General features: G+C 40.8%; 1 protein-coding gene across 2 annotated transcripts in view; it reads right to left on the bottom strand.

Moving 5' to 3' along the window:
• Positions 1 to 24,610, bottom strand: part of usta (uronyl 2-sulfotransferase a) — a 55,827-nt gene that overhangs the window by 9,490 nt on the left and 21,727 nt on the right. Inside the window, exons 2-6 of one of the 2 annotated variants that reach the window (XM_083933543.1) lie at positions 21,072 to 21,188; positions 14,197 to 14,240; positions 7,802 to 7,957; positions 778 to 857; positions 505 to 658 (exon numbers count right to left, since the gene is read on the bottom strand). In XM_083933543.1, coding sequence (XP_083789669.1) covers positions 505 to 658; positions 778 to 857; positions 7,802 to 7,957; positions 14,197 to 14,240; positions 21,072 to 21,188 — 551 coding nt within the window. The remainder of the gene's footprint in view (positions 1 to 504; positions 659 to 777; positions 858 to 7,801; positions 7,958 to 14,196; positions 14,241 to 21,071; positions 21,189 to 24,610) is intronic. The other variant, XM_083933544.1, reaches the window with a different exon arrangement.

The raw sequence follows: 24,610 nt of genomic DNA, 5'->3' as shown, positions 1-24,610 counted from the left end.
TGACACATTATGGCCAAGAATGCACTTCTCAGCTGATAATTTCTCCTCATACAAACACTTTTTTTAGGTGCAAAGCCTTGGCCACAAAACCAGAGGTAATTAATCAACAGGACCATTCTGCCTGTGTGACTGCATTTTGAATGAGACTCAAGCAAAGAAGCAGAAGTAGTTCTCCTGAATGAAAAGTGGTGCACCTCACATTTACATTTATGTATGAAAAAGGTCACAGGGTCATATCAATAAAAACTTTAAGCAAGTTTTAATTCTTAGACCATTAAAAAGTTCAAGACACCAATAGACAAGAGTGCAAAGCTAAAAAGAAATATGGAATGTATTTATGCATTATTTTGTCAAGAGGGAAATGAATCCACTCTGTGAAAAAAACTGTTAATATCTATAAAATCAAGATATACACCTTGTTGTGTGTAAATCTCAAATTTAACTTAATTTTTCAAGCCAGAAACAATAAATAACAGTTGCTTAAAAATGAAAAGAAGATCTCACCAGGTATCGCTCATCATCTTTCATCCCTGGAGTGCGAATTAGGTGGTTCTGCTCACCCCTCCAGTCACCAAAGCGACGGAAGAAGTAGTTGGAGAGGAACCGGTTGATGGGGTCCCGAATGATGTTGATATAGACCGGCTGCTCTATCCTGAACCTTACGGAGACAAATAAAAATGTAAGGTAAGTCCTGCACAGAATTGCAACATACAGTACATTAGCTGGTTTTGAAATGTGGTTTTCAAGCATCATTGTACAGTTGGTGCTCTACTGTACCTGGTGAAGTTGAGGAAGTGAACATGCCGTGTATAGAGGAATGGCTGAGGGATGTTACTTATGTTCTTCATGAGATCCACCTAAAAAAACAACATGGAAAAAAAACCCAAACACAGTTAATTTGGTGTGTCTCGCAGAATTAAGTACAACACAGTATCAGTCATAAATACGTCCAAACAACTGAGAAGAGTGGAGATCCAATCCTAACTGTCAGTGCACGTCATGGTATAAATCAAGCCATTATCACATTGATAATAGACAATAACCAGAAGCATATGCAAGCTCCTGAAACTGGACACAAACTTTAAACAGAAACAGAGTGCATGTTACATCAATAGAGGTTTCCTAATAAACTAAATGTAGCCAAAAAAACAATCATCCTCTTCAGGTATTGTCAGACATAACCAAAAGTTACCGTCCCATGTGGTTGCAAGTTAACTGAACTTTGACTGTGTTTATCTGCCTGTGGGTCCACCTTGATTCGATTTGCAGTATCTTCCACTACAGACTGACCTCACCACTTTCAACCTCTGCTTGACTGCATGGATTCAGATTGTTTTGTTCATCAAGATTCATCACCATAGATCATGTCATGCACCGAAAAGCCAGCATTTTTAAAGTAATTATTTCCAGCTTCTTCTTCATCTGCTGCGACAACCATTTTTAAAAAAAACATCCAAGAGGCTTTCCAGGTCTGCCTGGAGAAGCAGGCTGACAGTAGCCAAAACAAACTTAGAGATATCACAAGTAGTTTCATATACAGTGTAGATCCCTCGCATTAGCTCTTTGACTGAAGGCCATGCAACTGAAACCTAATTCTCAGTAATTCCTCTCATAAATAGCTCCATATTGGTATAATCCTGCATGTGAAATCCAGTTATCCCTGTCTGTATGTAAGAAATTTGTGACTATGTAAGTTATGGATCTGCAGAAGTAGAGTACACAATATGTCTTACTTTAAAATAATAGAAACACATAATAATGACCCACAACTGACTGGAATTTTTCAAATCGGTCAGAAGTCTCTGGGCATTAGATTGAAAATACCAAAGTGTTTCTAGTGGACTACTGCCAGACTACACTGATAAAGACTTTAAAGTTGCAGGCCAAGTGCTAGAAGTATCAGAGAACTTTTGGTTTCCTCCATGTCTTGTGAAACCCATTTGTCAAATTTGAACGATATTTTTTCCCTCTTTATCTCCCCATGTTGATGTGACTTATTCCACTGTATAGTGGCCCTTTTCATCAACCAACTCCACTGCTGGTCTGGGGAGTGTGTAGACAGCCACATACCACTTCCACGTCTGCGACACATGTTGTCGCCAGACGGCTTTTTTCTCCTGCCAGTAAGCAATGCAATGCTAAATATATATATAAAAAAATTCCATCCTTTTCCCCAGCCTCCTCTGCTCAAGGTCCTTCCAACAAACAGGCGACAGTATTGCAGAGACAAGAACATGCTCCCTCACTGACTTCCCACCAGAAAACTCAATTGTGCTTTAGAGCACACAGCCAAGGTACTGCTAATGTGGATAAAAAATTGGAAATCCACAGTGGGTGTGTGCTTTGTACCTGCAGCACCTCTGTGTCCTCACCCATCAGTTTTTTTCAGAGGATATGGAGATGCAGATTGTAAGAGTTTTATTGAGAGGCAAGGCTGGTCCTGACACACGCTAACAGCCAGGCTAAGCTGGAAACACAGGCACGTACAGGGAGAAGTAGAAAAAAAAGTCCTCATGACTAGTTGAAAAGTGGATCTTTTAAAAGGGTAAACACAAAGGGATAATGAACAGCAGCTGAACACTAAGGAATTCAATGAGTCCCTCTGCTACCCAGACAGCAACACACAGGCCCAGGGCAGAACAAAACTGGAGACCAGGGAATGGGAAGAAAGGGGTCAGAAACATCTCATCCTAGGGTACAGTAGTTAACTCAGATACCCCCTTTGATTCAGATGCTGCTTATGAACTGAACTGTGCAGCAGCAATTTGAGCTAAATGCTAACATCAGTATGCTAAAATGTGCACACCGAAGGCAGAAGTTGGGGAGTTTAGCGACTGGGGACATCTGGTTTGATGTAGAAGGCATATAAAGATGGATGAATCTGAAAAGAGCAAAGGACCAGATGATAACACAATAATACTTTCATGTGTGTGTGACAGCTTGACGGTAGTCCACACTCCATGTTTTTGACATGTTTTGTTGGCAGATCAGAACCATCATACTGTTATACCTTCTATGAGGAAGCATGGTGCTCACAACACCTTCATTGAACGGTCAGATCAAACTTTGGTAGCAGAAAAGGACACCGCCAGTAACTGGTGAGCCAAAACACTTTTAATAGCTTTAATAGCTGTTTTCTCATATGCCAGGCGATTTTCGAGACAAAGTCCGACATATCAGGTCTGTGTTTGTTTTCTTCCAGGTTCAAGCCAGCTGCATGAAAGAACCGTTATCGATACGCCCACTCTCTCGCTGTGAATTCTCCAGACAATTTCCGGCTTTATTCACACTATTCACACACGATTTAATATTACACAGAACTAGTTGTAGGGAGCTAGCAGGGTAAAATCTGTTTAAGATCTGCTCCAGTTGAATCTGACATCTGCATTCTAACATGCAGGTAATGTCTTGATAATTCCAGTCTTGCAGTGCATGTGTGGAAGGGCTAATGAAGCACTAGCATTACTTTGTACTGTAATCAGGGCGTCTTTGCCGAAGAGCGCTTGCTCTTAATGGCCTTCCCTATTTAAATTAAGGTTCAATCAATTCCTTGGAAATCTACAAGCACCCAGAGAGAACAAGTCTGGCTGCGTCAAAAGAGACAAGTACAACTGCAGCAAATGTAATGAAAGAAAGAGAAGAATTGATTGAACTAAGTTGTCTGAGTTGGGAAAGGTGGCTGTTCTTTGAACCAAACAACAGCCTCAAAAGACTCTTTCATCTTTTTCTTCTCTTCACTTTGAATGACCTTTGATGTGAGGAGCAAATCATGAAAAATAAATAATATATGAATGCATCATCTTCAAAATACTGATGATCTACTCAAAGTGTTCTTATTTTCTCAAATCAATGCCTACCACTATACCTAAGCACCATAAATGTTTTTTTCTTAATGATTTCCACCGTATTAGCTGTCTGATTATGGTATGAAGGACATCATCTGTTAGGTCCTGCCTCTGTCTTAATAGATTGAATCACTCTTTAAATAAAGATCTTTTGTGCAGAGTACATTGATCAGCTGAGGAACTGAGTGTCCTGTTTGAATGTCCGGCTGTCATAAACTATGTATAGGCATCTGTTACGTCATGGCAAGACTATTTGGACATAAATGGCAATATGTATACTTGTTTATGTACACAGAGAAGTTAATCTGAGGCCCCAGTCAGATTCTGGTTTAACACCCTCCCTCTTCTCTATAAACTCAGTACATTTCCACTCACTCTGCTTCCACTTTCCGTGAATCTCTCCTGCTATAAAATGTAAGAATTTAAACTTTCATTAGCTCTGGAGAAAGTAATTCACCAGTCTGTGTCCCATCTGCATTCTCTGCCTCTATTAATCCATTTCAATTAAACATTAAAAACCTTATTTCCCACAAACGACCCCCTCCCCCCTCTGACATTAGTCCAGACCAATTAGCCCAAAGCTAACACCTGATGTCCCCTCCCAGACGCCCAGGTTGATGTGCAGACCCTGAACACATTTGGCACATTTGGTGAGTTTGTGTGTGTGTGTGTGTGTGTTATCTAACCCACCCCACTGGTCTGTCTGGCCAGACCCCCTGGGAGTGCTGCAGGGAGAAGAGGGAAAGTGGAGGACAGTCTGAGATTCCAGGCATACCTGCAACTCTCCGACCCCCTCCTTCCTGAGCCCCTTTGGCGCCCACACAGAGCTCATTGGGGGAAGCGGGGGGAAGAAGCAAAAAACAAAGAAAGCTACGACTGCTGATCCGCATTTAGCTCAATTATATTTGTCTCTATGAAGAAGCCTAAAAAGCAACACCTGTTGGACAAATTTGGAGTCAAGGCATTACAGAAAAGAACTCAGAGAGGATTAGTTCCGTTATCACAGCAGTACACAGGAAAAACAAGAGTTTTACTTAAGAAGCAATACCTACAATTTAAAAAAAGAATTGTCGCAACTGCTTACAAGACTAATGGCTTGAACTCAAAATTTCAGTTCTAACCATATTTCAACTTCTTCTAGATCTCAATCCCATTCTCTGTAAGTGACCAAAGTCAAACTGTTGCTTCCAGTGTAACTGGAGAGCTGCTACTAGGGAATAACTTTTTACAATCTCTGTTTGTACTAGAGCCAGTCACTTTTTTGTGTTTGCGTATATGTGGCTTTGTGATGCAGATACACAAGGTTCACGGCTGCAGAGCATCTGTCTGCTGGTTGATGTTTTTGGTAAGAGGGGGAATGGGATCCCACATGAATGCAGACACACTTACAATAACGATGCTGTCTTTCTGTTCCTGGAGGTTTTTAAGGAAGATTTTTTTTTTCTAGGAAATAACCTCTCTCTCTCTTAACTCTCTCTTTAACCTCTCTCTCCCACTGAGCCTGTTCCCCTTGGACTAAAAGGGACAGATGCGTCACTATACGCCACAAATCTGCAAAAGCTCTGCAAAGTTCCAGACAAATAAGGCACCTTCACTTTTTGGCAACCCACGCACGAGGCATCAACCCAGGGCAAACCCATTAGTGGACGACTGGAAGAGCCAGAAGGCAAACGCTCCAAAAAAATGCAGTCTCGAGCCAGACCCACAACTGATGAGACCAGCATCTCTAAACTTAGGCGACGCGCGTCTGGATCTGCATAAGTCAACACACACTGAAGTACACATGCAAATAAACACAAACAGAGAATCACACACAAATACAAGCAAAGACGTACACTCTTCAACAGACCCCCTCTTGCACAGACACTGGAATGCACACACTCTTTCTGAGGAGCATTGCTTGGGTCCATTCACAGAGATGTTTTATGTCCAGGGAATTAATGAGTGTGATGGTATTCTGCCTCTGTGTGTATAGCCAGTGTGTCAGGGTTTGATGAATGGATAAACAAGTAGATGTTTAAATATTGGCTTAACGTTTACATCAAATCGGTCAGTAATGGTTAAGCCGAAATTGCAGCTGTGAGGGTCTGCTCAGGTCGGCTGGGGTCTGCGTGACGTAAATGTTGTCCTTAGAGGGTGTACCACCAGTTTGTTGTAAGCCACTACGTTGCAAGCGGTAGCATAAATATCCACTAAGCATGTGTGGGACTCGTCCTCCAAGTGGATAGTATAAACAGAAGAGTATTATCGTACCTTTGGACATACATAGCATCTGCTGACCATTCAAGTAGTTAGAAATAGCATATCCCTAAATGATGCTGTCAATTAAGTCATAGGATGATGTGAGTCATCGTTGTTGCATTACTCCTTCACTATCACAGTCACTTCCAGATAACTAAATGAGTCATTGCAATAGGAAATGACAAATGAGGAAGCTCGGGCCTTATTGTGCTGGACCACAGGAACTAAAATATGTCTGCAATTACTGTTTTTTGCCATGGTACATCTACCCAGGTTTATGGTACACATATTATACTCGAGGTTCCAATGTATGCTTGTATTGGACAACATTCCTGGGGAGAATATTTTCCTTATTATTTAATTATTATTTTTGTTAAAGATTAAACTCACTAACAATGTGTTAGTAAAATTCCCCTTTGCTCTGTAATTATAATCCAATAACACACAATACAGGTTAGAGTTCTGAATGTATTTGCAGAGGTAATAGGATAAAACACAAAAACGTGATGCATTCATAAAAACAGGATTGTGTTGCTGAGATCATCATACCATATAATTATATTTTAGCCTAAAAGGGGCCATCGTTTATTATGTGTACTTTTAATTTTACTGTACTGTACTACTTTTGTCAACATGTGAAATCTCAGACTCGGAAGAAGTATTTTCACACAGTGTATAGGTACTTATATTTAAGGACTGAAGACTCCTTCTACAACTGGATTGTTGCTCACAGGAGACTGAACTGAAACCATGAGCTATTCTGCCAAAATTGGGGCTTGTTTTGGAACTACATTTTGGAGTCATGTTGGCATCCACAAACACACAGTGCCCAGTAAATCACATACTAACGTAGCTGGAAAATCTTTTATTCACATTATTTATTTGCTTATTTTTTTAGAACAGGGGTTCCTGGAAAAAGTCATTAGAGAAAGATTGTGTTTAATCACAGATAATCAGTGCCATTTAGATTTACTTTATGCACATTAGCATTTGCGTTGGCATTCCCATTGGCACAGGCCAGCACTTCATAATGTCTCAAAGGGCTGTGGTTTTTTAAACAAAAGCAGTCTTTCCTCTGTAAAGCCAGCAACACTCATGTCCTCGAGATATGTCAGGAAGTAATAAAAGGGGATTCCCTATTTTTCAGCCTTGTTCTCACACCGAATTAAAAAAAAAAAAAAACACTGAAAGAGCTCCTGCTGTGGCTGTGAACACACAGTTAAGTGCAAAAATATAAATGAATTAAGTTTTTTCCAAATGCAATTTGGTGTTATGTAAGTGTTACCTATACTGGTGATGCTGTTTGTTTCTTTAATGATCTGACAACAGCAGCTGCTTTGAATCTGGTCTTTTAAATGAAAGTTAAGTGATCTGGGCCTGGCTCAATATTCATATAGATTATGAATGTGTGAAGTAAAGGCTTCAGAATTGGGATCTGAAAACCACAGTGGGCCAAACAAAAAAATGGTAATTGTAGTATTGTTTTATTGCAAAAATCTAAAATGGAGATCCATGATGTCCATGATTTTGACAACTTCCATGATGGAGAGCTCCAGTATCCATTAAGGCACTTAATTCTAATAAATCCCCCATCCAACTCCTTAACTACGCAAAGGATAAATGACAAAATATCATAAAACCTCTGTCCCTGACCCTTCACTTCGACTGAATCCTTTAATCCATCCTCTACTGCACCATCATTTCCCTTCTCTTACCTGTTCATGTTTTGTGAGACGTGTTTTATTGTGGATGTCAGAGGAGACCAGATTGAACTGATGTTTCTCAGCCAGTAATCGCAGCAAGATGACCACTGTCCGGCTGCCACACTTCCCCACACGGTTATAAACCACCTGACTGGGGAACGGGAGCACCTGTGAACACACACACACACACACACACGCACACGCACGCACACAGAAAAAAACATTATGAGAAAGAAAGAAAAAAGCAGTGATATACAGATTAATTTGGACATTTTCTTATTGTGTCACTCTCACTGATGTACAGACTAGCCAAGCTACCATCAATAGCAACTGCATTTTTTTATTAACGTATAATTAACTTATATTGACTTGCCCCAGATTTTTTTTTAAATGGCAGCCCGGCAAAACTACACTGTACACTATGCCGTACAACTGATCAAGTGGAGATGTTCTCTGTTTGGTTGGAGATGAAAGCATTCAGCAAGTGAGGTGTGGAAGATGATTTCACGGCAGTTTCACAGAGCAGTGTTATGGCAATCAGCTGTGAATGCCGTGGATAAGAACAAGCAAGTGGAGTCGAGCAGAGCCGTACCACGTAGTGGAAACACAACAAAAGAGTGAAAAGTGATACCAAGAAGAGAACAAAAGAACAAAAACTAAGGAAATTCATCAAGCTTTGGCTGCATTCTCTTGTCACTTTTCATGCAACCTTTCGACCTTCTGGTTCTCACATCTACTCACCCTGAGGCTGGACTCAATTGACCCTGCAACGTCTTCCCTTTCAGTTACGAAACACACACACACACATGAAAATTGAGTGTAGGCATGCATGGCTTCATCTTCTCTCATCATGTGCTTTTTTCTCTACTGAACTCAATGAGTCAGAGATTCTGCTGACTTCTCTGCAAAGGGATACTGACGCAACTCCCTAGTTTATCATCATTACAAACACAAGTGCGTACACACCTCATATGACTCACCAATTAAACAAGTAGTTCAGTCATGATTCAGAGAATCAAATAATGTTTATGTAAGGAGTTTGTAAAACATTGTTTCACTTTGAAAAATCAGGCTTGTGACAGTATATCCAAGCTTGCAAGAAAGAGGAAGTTGAGACTGGCATGATTATTGAACATGAGACTCATTTTAGCACAAGGACAGCAAGAATGCACTAATTTGGCAATTTTCCCTAAGGGCCGACAAGGTTTACACAAGCGGCTCCTTAAGAATGAAGCCAATGTACCGAGAACGAGAGTGACAGAAACTTGGGGCCAGTGAAAGGAATAAAGGGAAGAGTGAGACAGAGGGAAACAGGTCACTTACAAGACATCCGGAAGATTTATTTTAAAACTGACAGGGATCTACCACAAAACAACAAGGCAGATCAGTTCTGTTTTGCCTTAAGAAAACTCTTCTCCCTCATCATTTAAAAGAAAAAAAGAGCTTTCCTGTAAATCAGATGGGGGAAAAATGCGGCAGTGATAAATTCTTGTCAGTATTCCCAGTCTGGAATGGTGATTGTGCTTTTCCCAGGGGGACTTTCTGGATATCTGACGGACTGCATGTTGGAAGCAAGTCTGACTGACTGAATTAGCTAACTCACTGGCTCATGGTGTGGTTAGTTCACAAACAAATTGGCTAGTTCTATAGTTGGATGGCGACATGAAAGTTATTGCACTGTTATGTGAAATTTAGATTCATCTTTAGTTCATCTCAGTGCTCTTTAGCTCTGGTGCTATACATTGTAGTTTCCACACCAAAGAGCCCAGCATGACCGCGCACACACACACACACACACACACACACACACACACACACACACACACACACACACACACACACACACACACACACACACACACACACACACACACACACACACACACACACACACACACACACACACACACACACACACACACACACGCACACACACCCTCCAAAAGCAGCAGTCCCACCCAAGCACAGGCTCTGTAAAAACATTGAGAGCCTGTCTGAATGTTTGCCAGAGCCAAGGACAAAGAAAGAGAAAGTAACAACAGGATGGAGAGTGAAGGAGTCAAGGACGGAGAAAGGGAGAGATGAAGAGGGGGAAATCATTGGAGGAGAAAATTACAGTATCGTTTTAGTGACAGGTCGTCACTGTATCGTTTGTTTTTCCCAGAATCAGAGCATTCGACGTGCATCATTAGAACAGAACCTGTTTGATACAATGTGAAAATAAGACTGGGTAAGGCAGGGAGAACTGGATATCTGTGCTTACACAAGCTTACACGCGTTTTTTTTTACAGACATGCTTCAGCTTGTGTCACATGCTGTCATCATTTACTTTACAGCAATTTTATATATCAGATAGTGTTTAAAAAACAGCAACACTAAAAACAAAAAAAACAATGATTAATGGTTGCACTTTCTCCACTTTGGGGAAAGATTTTGAGCAGAGAGGAGATGGTTGTGTTGGATAGCCGTCCAACATTCCTTAGTGTTTACCAAGTAACTACAGTCTTCTCAGCTTATCACAATAATGAGCTGGATAAAATATATGCAGTGCAGAACACCATTCCCTGCTGATATGATGACAAATGACTGTGTCACACTTCTAACAGCCTAGTGTTGTATAACACAAGAATAACACCAAAGATGCCATCAAAAGTCCAAATCTCCCGTCGGCATTGACAGCACTGAAAGGGCGACCTTTCAGTTTGTGCTATTGTTGTTTCCACTCTGTGGAGCTAAGGTTTCTGATGCACACTGTGAGAAATGTCCACAGTGTCTGCCAGTAAGGCATTCTGTCAATAGTCGATCCACAGTGTAAAAAGGTGTTATGTAACAGGCCTGTTTTCCACTGTGTCTGATCTGGGCGCTCCTTCTCCAGAGTCAGATTGTTGTGGTATTTACAGCTCTGATTCTGGCGAGCCAATATCAAGCAGACATTGGAGATGAGTTGTTGTACCCTTTCCTCTTTGTCTTCCTTTCTCAGTGCCCTTTCTCTTCTAACACTCTGCCCACAGACTTGCACCAAAACCTCAAAATACTTCACGCTTTTCTGAGACATTTTCAGATGTGACGTCGGTTCAACGAACATACATAAACTCATCATCTGCCTCAACGCCTCAAGATCCATTTCTGCAGTGAATGAACAGAATTCTGCCACTTTCAGTCATATAACAGAGAACATGTCCTGGTTCACCACGTCAGGACCACCGCATAAACACACGCACACACACACACGCACGCACGCACGCACGCACGCACGCACGCACGCACGCACGCACGCACGCACGCACGCACGCACGCACGCACACACACACACACACACACACACACACACACACACACACACACACACACTCATCCATCTTCCACCCACAGTTCCTGGATACCCACACCAGTACATCACCAATAACCTGCACTCCACTGCTTTTAGTTAGCCCTGCTCTGGGTTCATTGCTCTCTACTGTCAACTGCTGATCCCACGCTGAGTGGAGAACAGCATGTTAAGGTTTCAGTCAGGGCAGTGTAGAGATTTTCAGCACTTCCTGTTATTAATGATCTATCCATTCATCTCCGCTCCCACTGCTCTAAGTAGCCGTGACAGTGGTCTTCCCACACTAGTATGTTTATGTAAATTAAGATTAATGGATTCTCAATGGCTGAGAGGAAACAGGAAACTTTAACTACATTTCCTCGCGCTCCTTTACACTTGAATACAGAAACTTAATGTGTGTGACAAATAGAGATTGAAATGCATTTGTTGGATAACCAATAATCTGCCAAGCATGTCCATAAGATTGTGAATAAGAATATTTCTGAGTGCAAATATCTTTTGTTTTGTCTTCTAGTTTCGTGAAAAATTGAAAACGTTACATCATCATCATTATCGAAAACCATCCAACATACTCGATCCTTTAGAGACACTTCAAAGAGCTTCACTATTGCTTTAAAGTTCTTTAGAGCATTGTTTCTTATGTAAAAAAACAACATATTTTCCAAAATTGCTTTATGAATTACCGTAGGTAAACAGGACTATAGAATAAATCTGGTGTAGCTATAAACTAGTCTGTTTAAGATTTAGTGCAATTAAGAAATTAAGAAAAAATGTGCTCCATAAAGAGACGTTAAGAAATATATTTTACATGTGTTAAAATGTTCAGGCGACATTCTTTTCATGCTTTCATACACATAAAGGCTCCTAGCTCTATTTTGAGAGCTACATTGGTTTTTCCATACGCTCTCATTTACGTTGAGCTTTCAGCTCGATTTCTAGTCTTTCCCTACATTTACCAGAAGCTCGGGCTTCTGCCTGCACACGCTGCAATGCGACCGACGTCTGCTGAAATGGAAGATCAATCTCAACTGCAGCAGGATGTCAACAAAAAGATAATTGGAGATGTGGTTGTTGTAGAGCTTGCCACTGACATGGCATTAGCATCATCTGTCAGGGAGATGCCGAAATATATGGAATAAATCGGAGTTAGCATCTTTACTAAACCTCCTTTACTGCCTTATCTATGATTGATGGTTAATTCTAGGGTCTTTTTATGAGAATATTCACTCTAATTAAAAATAAAGATTAAATTATACAGCAGATGGCAAGAGCTTTTCCAGCCCTGATTCCTGTCTGCGGCTCTTCAGGCCATGCACAGATGCAACAAGCTCCACCAGTCTCCAGATAGAGCAGCCAGTACTATGTAGCCTGAGGGGCAAAACATAGGGCAAAAAGAGTCCATAAAAACACAAGTTGCTGCTCATAAAGCTTAATGTTTTGAGCCAAGAGTAATAACTGAAGGTCATGCAGATGGTTGTATCAACAGTTTTGTCAACTCAGAGTGAAAGAATACATATATTTGACTATATTTCTAACTTTGGCGTATGATATCATGCTTTAATTACTGAACACCAGTGACTGTAGAAAGGCACACATTTTATATTATAAGTACATTCATCTTTACTAGCACCCTCTGGCTCTAGGAGACTTTTCCCTCCATTAAAATCACACTTTTCTGTGTCAAAATGAATTCAAGAGCTTCTGTGTTTGTATAATAATGTAAATACTTAGAATCATTCAGAATTGCCTCAGGACAAAGTCAAGCTGTTACACTATGCTCTACCTTCAATAAAAAATAGTGGAGACTGTTTGTGATTCATTCATTCAGACTTCATTTCCATTACATTTCTACAGGCCCATGTACTATTGAAAGCTTGGTATCAACAGTGTAACACTGGTTATTCTTAGCATTAACCCATAGTTTCGGGCCGTGGATAGAGTAAGAGCACGGAGACACCTTCGACAGTGTAACTTTGTCCCTTTTAATGACACTCTCTCAGCATAAGACAACTCAAGACTCATAATCAAACGTGCTATATCATCTCTTCATCATATTGCTCCCCCAACCGTAACTGTAACTGAATTACTGGCAGTGTACAACATGTTAGATAGTGTCCTTGTTAGCTCAAGGACCAGAATACACTACGAAGCTACAATTATAGGAAATATGTAACTTATTCCAATAACCATCTAAAGGTCATCTTACAGAATGTACAAAGTAAGCACTGGGAGCCTGTTGTAAGTGAAACATAAAAGTTTGTTTCAGACGATTTTCCCAGAAAAATACTTGTTATCACGGAAATGACAACAAGTTCACCCCAATGTTGCAGTCGGCCAAAGTTTGTTTCACATAAATAACACTTCAGTGTTATCTGCATGGAACTAGCCCTCTGGATGGGTGGTTTGGCTTTGTGGCCAGAACAGGCTTTTCAAAGTAAACACAACATATCCCAGATGTGACCTGACGGAACAGTTTTTCACATCAGCCACAAACAAACCTGCAACCAATTAAGATGAAATGTCAGGTGAGCTACGTGCTAAATGCTACGTGAAAACCAGAAAAAGCAACTCAGATTCAGCCAGAATGGGTGGTGGTGGTGGTGGGGGTCGTCAATGACGAACAAGGGGATGGAATTGGCAAGGCATGAGGTGAAAATGAGGTGGTGATTGATTTCAGAGGGAGATAATGAACAAAGGGCAGACGGAGGAAGAAAGAAGTTGGCAGGGGGAGAAAGAGGCAGCATAGAGGAGAGATGGTCATGCAGACGTGCAGCTGGATGAATACAAGGCCTCTGTGTCAGCGCTGTGCGTGTTTGTACGAGAGAGAGAGTGTGTTCAGAGCATTACTGTAGCAGTGAAGCCAGGTCTAGTTTGTATTTAAAGAGAGTTTGCACACAGATCTTTCACACAGACCTAACTCTTATCCTGGCTGAACCGAACTGGCTTGGAAACGCAGGGCAACACACTAGGAGACAGAGAGGGTAGGAAAAAAACTAAAGGCCACAAATAGCAAAATGGGATAAAAGAGGAAAAGGAGTGAAATAGGAAATGAAATAGAGAGACAGAGAGGAAGACTTACCCTTGGAGCAGGGGGCCCGTGGTCATCCAGATATGTGGATTCACCTGCAAAGACAAGATAGCATACATGTAAGGGTTCTGACATACCGGTACACAGTACAACCACTTCCAAGAACCATTCACAGAGACCAGAGGACTCAACGTTTTTAACTAAAAAAAAAGGAGTGAATGTGCACTTGCACCACTATAAAGAAGCAGGTATTTGAAGAGTATGTTACCAGTTTGAAAACCTCAAAGAAAACACCCAAGCAAGACAGTAATGTAATGGCAATCCTCAAAGCATTTGTATGAAACACAAACGTTGAAGTCTAAAGAAAATGTTGTGTGTATGTGTGATATATCTAGTTATAGGTTCTACTACTTCAAATACAGCTGTGAATCATAAGCAATAAAAAAGAATATTGAAATACTTGAATATGGTTTATATTTGATAATTTCAGTGGTCGGAGAATCTAACCACAAAGACCGCCTAATAGTAAAAATGATAATAAATAGTCTTAAGAGACATTCATTCTTTCATGAATCTTATATCAATGAATACAGTGATTCTTTAAAACACACTGCATATAAACTGTAGTTTGTTTTTAAACAAACAAGAGGTCAGTACAAGGGTCAGCCCTGAGTTAAATATCCAGTGTAGTAATCAATAGGATGAATTATAAGGTGTTGATATTAAAAAAAAAAAAAATCGAGACAGTCACAATAAATCAAGTAAGTATTCCCCTATTTATTTCCATATTTCTCTTAGAGTGACATTTTAGATCCGCTGACCATTCCAATGGACGAATAAAATAAAATCTATAAATGTAGAAGCTATAAATGTTTTTCTTGTATAACTGTAATATCTCATGTTTACTTTAAACACAATATAAACACAAATGACGTACCCTAACAATATTATCATTAGATTAAAATGGAGCTTACGCTGCCTCAGGATCGTCCATGCTTGCTGCCAAAGTGGGTGTGACTCAACTGCAGTCCACTTTAGATAATGTGGAACACTGTGATTGGCTTGTATCAATTTTTGCAAATAAAGGATGAACGTTTCCTTTTTGCTTGACTGACATGTTTCCTTGATGAGCTCGACTTGTTTTTTTTCTGAGTTAATATCGTTTTCTTTCAATGCACCCACTTTTATCAGATTCATCCAACTTAGGTTTGACTCCACATTTCCCTCATGTCACACCCTACAGTTTTAGAGGCTGCACTAAACAACAGGTGGCACTTCTATTCAAAACCCACACCCCAACACAACAAAAGCTCTGTCATCTTCTGCCACAGTCACACACAGAAAACAGCGTAGCTCTTCTGCATCAAGTCTGAGGATGCCCCGAAGAGAGTTACAACCTCTTTATACAGTATATCGAACACTATGAGCTGTTTTATGAGGGGACAATGGAGCTCATTCAAGGCTGCCCCACACTTGGGATCTGTGCCTGCTTTTCTGCCCACTCTCTGCAAATCCAGGCCATGGCTTTCAGACAGCGGCCTTTTCTTTGGTCCATCCGGACACACAGAGCCACATCACTCCCCATCACATTTTACAACATTCAGGTGGCTTGCCCAGGAGAGAAGGAGTCAGACAAACTGGAGGGTGAGGGGGGAGTAAAGCTATAAAGAGAAGAAATATTACATGCTAAAACAATCTCTCTGTGTGTCTCTAAAATGTGAGCCAATACACAGACACACACACACACACACACACACACACACACACACACACACACACACACACACACACACACACACACACACACACACACACACACACATACACACACACACACACACACACACACACACACACACACACACACACACACACACACACACACACACATTGTTTTGTAACTGGCCAAGTTTCCCACTTGGCACACTTAGAAATATTATTGTATGCATATGCTTGAAATGCTTTGCATGACTTAGTAAGTAAGTAAGTACTGTTTATACCTAAGATAGTGGTGAAAGCTTTGAGTAATTAGCTTTACACTGAGCTCCAATCTGCCTCTGTTACAATAGCACACGCACACGCACACACACACACACACGCACACACACACACACACACACACACACACACACACACACACACACACACACACACACACACACACACACACACACACACACACACACACACACACACACACACACACACACACACATACTGCAGGTAAAGAACCTGCTTGACTTTCTGTGTGTTGTTGCTCATTAATTCATCAGGAGCTGGATGTATAAATACTGACACAGCTGCAATATGCTCACCCTCAGGTGTTTTTTAGACTCTCTCTCTCTGCTTGCATCTGTCTTTGTCTCTCTTTCGTGACTTTACGCAGCTTTCCTCAGGAATGCTGAGGGAGGCTTGCAGCTCATCTCCTAAGCATTTGAGGTCACGTCAGGGCGAGGATGCAGAAAGGCAGACATCTCTGTTCCTTCTTCTGTCATCCATCATGGACAACTACCCCCCAGGACCCCTCGACCCCTCCCCACCTCCCATGTGTACTTCTCATTAGCAATTTGTATTAGGGATTGGAACTAATTTTTTCCAGGGCACGAGGCTCGTAAAAACTGACAGCTGCCCTCCGCCCCCACCACCCACTGAATGAGAAAATTAACTTAAAGAGCCACTGAACAGTGTACTGTACTTATCGACCCTGCTGTCCTCTGATCCACTGATAGAAGTCAGGAAGAGGAGGACACTCGTGGGATTCCTTGGCTTGATTCAGAAATATATTCTGAACAAAACAGCCCAAAAATAGTTCTGTACTATGTGGCAGCTGCATTCTTATTGTTACCAGTGTTAACATGATTTATTACCAATTTATGGTTTGATAACTATGATTTAACTCTGCCCGCTACTGCTCCAGCTGTTTGCACAAATTCACAGGTATACACAGAATTTAACCATTTGCACAAAACAAATGCAGATGCTCCCAGGATAGGGGTTCACTGATTGGTTGGACGACTATGAAAATTATGCGAAGCTGCCATGATGCCATGGCCCTCATAGTCATCAGATATCAACCCAGTTAAACACCTTTGTATGGATGGATTATTGAACTGGTCCAGACAAGAAATAGTAGAGCACATAACTGGGGGAGAGAGGTGTGTCATTGCCTATGGAAAAAAATTAAGATGGCCTCTATTAATCTCCGGGATGAACAAAAAAGTTTCAACTGATAACAGAACTTCAGGGTTAAGATTCCTGCAAAACCTGTGAAAAATGTGGGTGGGGGCTTTTACATGTCTGTGCCCAGGGACCCATTGTCTCATAATCCTTCCATGCACCTCTGGGAGATTTGGATTTAATATCTCAGATAGGACATACATATCTTTTGGTAGAATAATGTTAAATGTCTTTTAAAAATACTTATGACATCTCTGCCAAGGAGCACTAAAACTGTTCTGCCCATCTATTTAGTCACCGATCTGTATGTAGGTACAAAAAATACATCACGGGTCACGATGCTCAAGTGGAGGAAAAAGTTAAGTAGGAAAGGGCAAAGGGCACACTTCAGAAGTGAAGGAAGAATTCCCAAATTAAACAAAGGTCAGTGTCACCTTTGAACATCCTCCTGTATTATCGTGTGAATGTGTGAATGTGTGTGTGTGTGTGTGTGTGTGTGTGTGTGTGTGTGTGTGTGTGTGTGTGTGTGTGTGAGAGTGAGTGAGTTAGTGAGTGATTGAAGAAGAAACTAACTGGAGTGTGGGTATGCATGGGCCTGTAGCTAAATAGTTAATTGGATTACTGTGTCACAAGATCCAAGGACTCGCCCCTGGCTAAGAGCAGCTGGATAACCGTTCCAATGTACAATTATCTAGTCAATACTGAACAATGAACAACATAAATCAGTGGTGCTTCTAATTATTGATCAGTGAATTCTAAAACAGTCTATATATTGCCCAGAACATTCTATATAAACAAAATAAATGTACAAAAAACATCTAGAACTATTAAAACAGATACAGAGCAGACTGTGGTGTTGCTGTATATAATCTGCTCCATTTAGGGATGAAGTGACTTTGTAAGTGGGTGTTACTTCCACTACCACGATATTAATTCAGTAAATCAAGAAAATAAACGATCTACACAACAAGACATCTCCACAAGGGATTTTATGAGCAACATGTGCAAGTAATAGAAGCTAAAAGCTAGTACTGTTTATTATGATTATTGCCATGAATGTTATTTTCAGTATGAATCAAAACATCCAACAGGACAGAACTATTCAGAATCTGGGCAGTGAAGCTGTTGCTCAAACTCACTATTGTCATATTTTAGGATAACACGCTAAAACTCTACTCACACCACAGCAAGCCACAATCAAACTCAATCTACTGTATATCCTTAATAGTGGATGTGCACAACAACAATGAACCCTGTATTTACATGAGTAGAAGAATCCAATTAAACTTTAGAACCCAACACAAAAAAGAAAAAGAAAACATCAAGGTCAGTAACTGCCCCTGTCTGGGAACTTGTTAAAGCAAATTACCACCTACATCAATTAGTCACCCAATTAGCTGAGTTGACTTTTTTCATCTAGTGAGAAAAGACTCATGTGCTTGTTATTAATTTAGACAACTAAACGTAAGACAGATGTGTCAGTCTCTTCCATGCTTGCAGCAATTTTCGTGGCAAATTTTCTGTTGCTGTATTTCTGGCTCTGGAGTGTCCTACACAGCTCTGGTTGGCTTGGTTGTTTTTCCATATTTGAATTGCTGAAAACAACCTGAGATGTGGATGAACGATTCGGAGGTCTGGGACTAGGCAGAGAATGTGATGTTGAAAAGGGTGCAAATTTGTGTTTTTTACCTGAATACTGCGACAGGAGAAATATTTTTTGGTGAGGAGAAAAAACAGCTTTTGTCCGTTAGAATTGCGTTTCATCCACATTGAAAAAGGTTGGCCTTATTTCATGACATAGCTGATGTCAAACCAAAGAAAACTGTATAGTGTGCAGGCTTTGACCGACTGATCCCAGAACAATTCTTTCAGGTTTCTGTAATTTTCCCTTTGGTGTTGGCCTGCTTCAGGAATGCTACAGTAAGTTTGGGAATTTCATAAACATGTATTTAGAGCATACACCATGCTTCCAGAAATTGGCGACCTAGCTAAGTAGAGCTTAGGAAAGAACACATCCCAGAATAGGCAGAGGTGGGATCGGAAAACCACACAGGAATGGTTGTTGAGGATACGGCCAAGAGGATAGGCGCAGTGTTGAGGTTAAGGGGCCTTCGCTTTGCTGTGGGACACGACTCAAAGCAAAGATGGAGGGTTATAGAGCTGCTGCCTTGGAATGCTCTCCAAGTATGTGAAACCAGATTACAGGTTCCACAGACTGTGAAGACTAAACTCTCTCATCCTTAACCACATCCTGATACCACAGAGGAAAATGAGAAGGTGAAAGGTGTGTTCTTACTTCAGGTCCCTATACTGACTTTGTTGTAAGAATATAGACCGCAGTTTTTAAATGAAACATACAACAGAGTGGATGGAAAAAATAAATATCTCATGACAATCTGCACTGCAGTCCAAAATTACATAACATCTGCCTGACCCAGCTGTGTGAAACACAGCCAGTTCAACTAGACACGTCTATGGTTACAGTCCATACAAAACATTTGTGCCAAAATAGAGAGCATATGCAAACAAAGTCAGCATGTAGTGGGTTACATACAAGCTTTTCTGTGTGTTTGTCTATGAAATGTGTGTGTGGTCACCAAACCCTTTGATTTGGAGTGAGGGAGTGGCCCTCCATTAAGACCCGTAGCCTGACCCATCTACCAAATTACAGAAGGGAGTTAAGCAAAGGGCCAGGGTCTCCACCCACTCCGCCCTGCTCCACATCACCCCTCAGTCACTCGAGAATCAACAATGGTCAGATAGCTTTGTGTTATAAATAGAAAACTAGTGCTGTTTCAATGTTATTGCAGGTGCCCGGAGACCAAAAGCTGGTAGGGAGACAAATTTGTGGACTTATTTCTCCCCTAAAATTTTGGTTACTGAAATGGAGTAGAAGGACACACATGCATAGAACTGTGCATGGGTTGGGAGACTTCAGGATGATTGTCAGCATGTCATTTGTGGACACAAGTCATTACCATCGTGTATAATGTACTACAGGGACGTACAGCTGAAGTGATGACCCAGCAAAGCAGTAATGACTCTGGTGGCTGTGCAGCCCAGTAGCCATAAATAAAAGACATATTTACTGGAACAAGAAAAAAAAAAGCGTGATCATTTCCAACATTAAGAAGGGGACGAGCAAACAGGAGTGACACGTATAATTCTTGTAAACGCCTGTATTGTTACGTTTTAAAAAAGGTTAACGGGAAAACTAGTGCTGTAGTTGATAGAAATTTCATATAACAACAAATAGCATTCATAAGTCAAACACTTGGAAGAAATGAACACATTTGAATGAAATGATTTTCTCTTCACTGACTTCTCCACAAAAACAAGTATGAATCTTGACCTTGTGAGACCCTACTCTATCTGGCAGGCTGTCACATAGTATATGCGCACTGTGAAAATCAAGCTTTGAAATGAAGAAATGAGCCATGAAGTAGAAAATTGGGCAAACACTTGCAACCCTAATAGATGTCTGACGCCACACAGCAACAGTAGGAGAAGTAATCAGTCATCAACTAGTCAGCAGTCAGTGATGCAAATGCTTTTTCTTCATGACTTCTTAGGAGCGATCATGTTTATATTGCCCCAATAATGAGAAAGAAACGTAAGAGTCAGAAAACACTGTCAATCACAGGATGTGATGCTGTCAGGGATTTCTTGGTAAACTGCATGCTGTCAACTAATTGAGGAGTCACTTCCTCTTCAGAGAGCACCGGAGTGCTTGTGCAGTTTGTACATACCTCGTCTCGCCTTGTGGACATGTGGGCTCGACACCAGCTGTCTTGCCAGCCTGTCCTTATGGATAAAGAGTCTGCCGGTGGCCACTTTGACTGACCAGTGATTTTTGCCACATACCCCTACAAAAGAGTAGAGGGGACTTTTTACTTTTATGTCGATAAAGAAAACTGAATAATTAACAACAATATTTACTGGGTTATATTTATTAGTTGGTGTGTTGACAGTCAGCTAAAGATGCTACAAATGCTGAAAGAAATAGGTTCAACGATATATTCGTGTAAGTGTGTATATGACATTAATTGTAGCATGGTAGTGTGTTGAATTTTGGATGAATTGCACATTATTTTCAGCAACACACAAGAAAGAAAATGTGTTTTGAGACATATTGCTTACAAAACCCATGTAATTTCTGAATATTATAAGATATAAATAATGGTAGACCCTCGTATAACAACAACAACAACAGCAGTTCACTTCAGCGGCCAACCCATTAAAATCAACCGCAGCTGGGCAACTACTCGGCCTCTGTTGCTTTACACCACCTCTTAGCTCACAAAACACACACCAGATCTGCTGATGTGTCATGCATCACTGGCTGGGCCCCACAGCTACATACAATCACCATACCAAACTGGAACTGGAATAAAGACTCGTGGTTTTAGAGAGTCAGTGAAGTCATTTGTTGTGAGATGTTGCACAGTTAGCACAACCAGGATGTTCTATCTCCATGATGGCACATTATTGTCTTTCAAGTCTTTTATTGAATAAGAAGTGTCTGACAATTAGCCTGGACTATGGCCCAGTATGACCTGAAAACATATAGTAAATTAATCTGCAACTGCTCATTTTCACAGAAGTAGGGGGGAAAACTTAGTCTACTTTACACCCCTGGCCTGATAACCATGCAAGATGCAGTGACAAAACTTTACAGATGTGTGGTTGAGATCAAAATAAAGGCTGAGATCAAAGATGGGTGTGGTCCAAGTAACGGTGGAAGACGGGATGTAGGAAGTAGGGAAGGTGCCAAGGAGGAATTAGATCATAGTGCATGAATTTAAGATGTATTTACATAGTACACATTTTTTATAAAAACTTCATTATTTTGGTGTTTATTACAGTCTTTTTTCGCAATATCTCAACTGGAGCATTTAGAGTAGCCCAATAGTCTGTAAATCTACCACCACATTGGCTCGGCTGCAACTGGGACAGAAGGTTCTGTCTGAGTGAGAGAACCCAGAAAAACACCCTGCTTTAATTGATTGTTTACAGAACAGCTCCTTTGGCCCTGAGCCTCAACCAAACAAAATCCGTCTATCTTATTTTTATTGGCAACGCAAGCATATTTATCACATTATCCCCGTTCTTCATCATTTGAACAGAACTTAGTGCTGACCGACAAAATTACTTTCCTGTGAAATGCCACAACTATTTCATATGAATGTTCACTTTTTTTATCGCCAACTGAAGCACAATATTCCCCCAGAAAACCCTATGTGTGTTAAGATTGAACTGGTAACCATTAACAAAAAAAGGATAGGCCCTACAGGCATTGGAAAGACAAAAAAGGATTTCAATGTGTTACTACAACTCCTTTGATCATGAAAATGTCGAATGAAAACAGACAACAGCTGGTTGTGGGAACTGTAAACAATCCACACCCTTGTTTTAGGATTCAGTGGTGATGTTCCTGAGTCACAAATGAAGCATGCTACAGACAAATACAGAAACACACAAAGAGCCGGGTGCGCACTCTGCAGAATCATCACCACACCAGATATTTTCAGACCATTGGTGAACCAAATCTTAACATGTATTTTGTATTTTGGCTGGCCTGTCATGATGTTAGCCAGTTCTTTTTCTGCCTCGCTGTGAACAAACTAAAAAGCAGCCATCATGAACACTAAGGGTGAGCAACTCCTGCTGTTATATGCCAAGAATCATTGCTTTATATGTTCAATTGTTCCACACCAATGCAAAAAAAATGGTTTGTGAGTCTTAAACCTGCAGGCTTTCTCCCACTGTGTGATTTCACACTGGGTGTCAGCTATCTGCTTGCTTTGGGTTTCATGCTTGGATTCGCATGTAGCCACTGAGAAAGCCTGGAATCTGGAAGACCTTCACTGTGCTCTATCACAGTTTCACAGAGCAGCACATTTTAACCCCACAGCCAAGGACACACGTATGAAGCAGTCGTAAAAAACAGTCACATCGTTCACAAAATAGTGAATCAGAAGTCAGACATTCTTGTTGAGAGTTAGAGATATAAGATTTTCATCTAGTTAATTATCTGCTAAGTTACTATCTAGTGAGTTAAAACAATGGTGATTGAATGAAAGCTCTTCTACTTGCCTTTTTGCTGAGTATTACAATATGTGTGTCTGTGGCGACATTCCCTTTCTAAATGCAAGTGCAACGCCATGTTAGTGATGCTGCTGACAGCAGTTGGCCTGTCAGGTCAACAAAGTTTACAAAAGAGCATAAAAACAAAGAAAAAGTCCACACGCATAGCGCATATGTAACAAGACGGAGGCCTCTCAAAGAACAGGCTCGCCTGAAATTACATCTTACCACCAAAGAGGCTGCTAGAAACAACGTATCCCAAATCAAATTTAAATGACATTAATATCATTCACATGTCTGTACGCTACATATGAAGGTGGCGTCAGTTAGCTTAGCAATACGGTACAATACAATACTACTTCAGCCCTGATGTTCTACTTGCCAACAGTTTTTGGAGCTCCCAAAGCCCCAGATCTAATGCAAATCGCCTTTGGCTTGGCACTTGCAAATTAGACCTTAAGTGCGATCTGTGAACTGTTCAAAAACAGGAATCGAGAGGCTCACTAGTCCCTCGCAGACACATTCCAGATATCTAGCCAGCTAAGTAGGCTATCTGGGCCTTACTGTATGTGTTGCATATGCAACTAAGACCAAAGTTGTTGTTGCAACAGGCTATAAAAAGTAAACAGGCTATTTTGTGAACATGTGTGCCAACGATAACACCTCATAACTCTTTCTTTTTTATCGCTGTAAATCAGCCTACGACAACTAGGAGCTCTTAATTCCCTCGTCACTTCTTGCATATGTTTTCGTGATAAAACATAGTTTGGAGATGTTGTGGAAATGGATTCTTCAATAAAGATCAACAAACAGGATCGGCTTTTTCTCCGGGGTTTATTTTGCCAAAGCATTTTCCTCTGCAGACAAAAATACGTTCATCCCTGCGCCCTCACAAAGTTAGAGTCTAGCAGGAATGACCAAGAGCCAAATCGTGCACAGTCTTTTAGAGGAAGGGACAGGACACGAATAGCCTTGGTTGGGTGACGTCTTTAGGCCAAACAAAAACATGCCTTAGACATTACAATTCTGAACATTCTGAACCTCTCTTATCACAAGGTCTCTAACACAAGGTGCAGATGTACAAATATGCCATTATACCATCATGAGTTAGTTATTTGCATTATCCATTAAGAAGGTTAAACAGAGGAGACACAGAACTGTGTCTGACCTGATAAAACTATGATTATGAATCACAAATATC

This window comes from Echiichthys vipera (assembly GCF_963691815.1).
Source record: "Echiichthys vipera genome assembly, chromosome: 19".
Taxonomy (NCBI): Eukaryota; Metazoa; Chordata; class Actinopteri; order Perciformes; family Trachinidae; genus Echiichthys; species Echiichthys vipera.
This window is presented reverse-complemented; position numbering and strand designations above follow the sequence as displayed.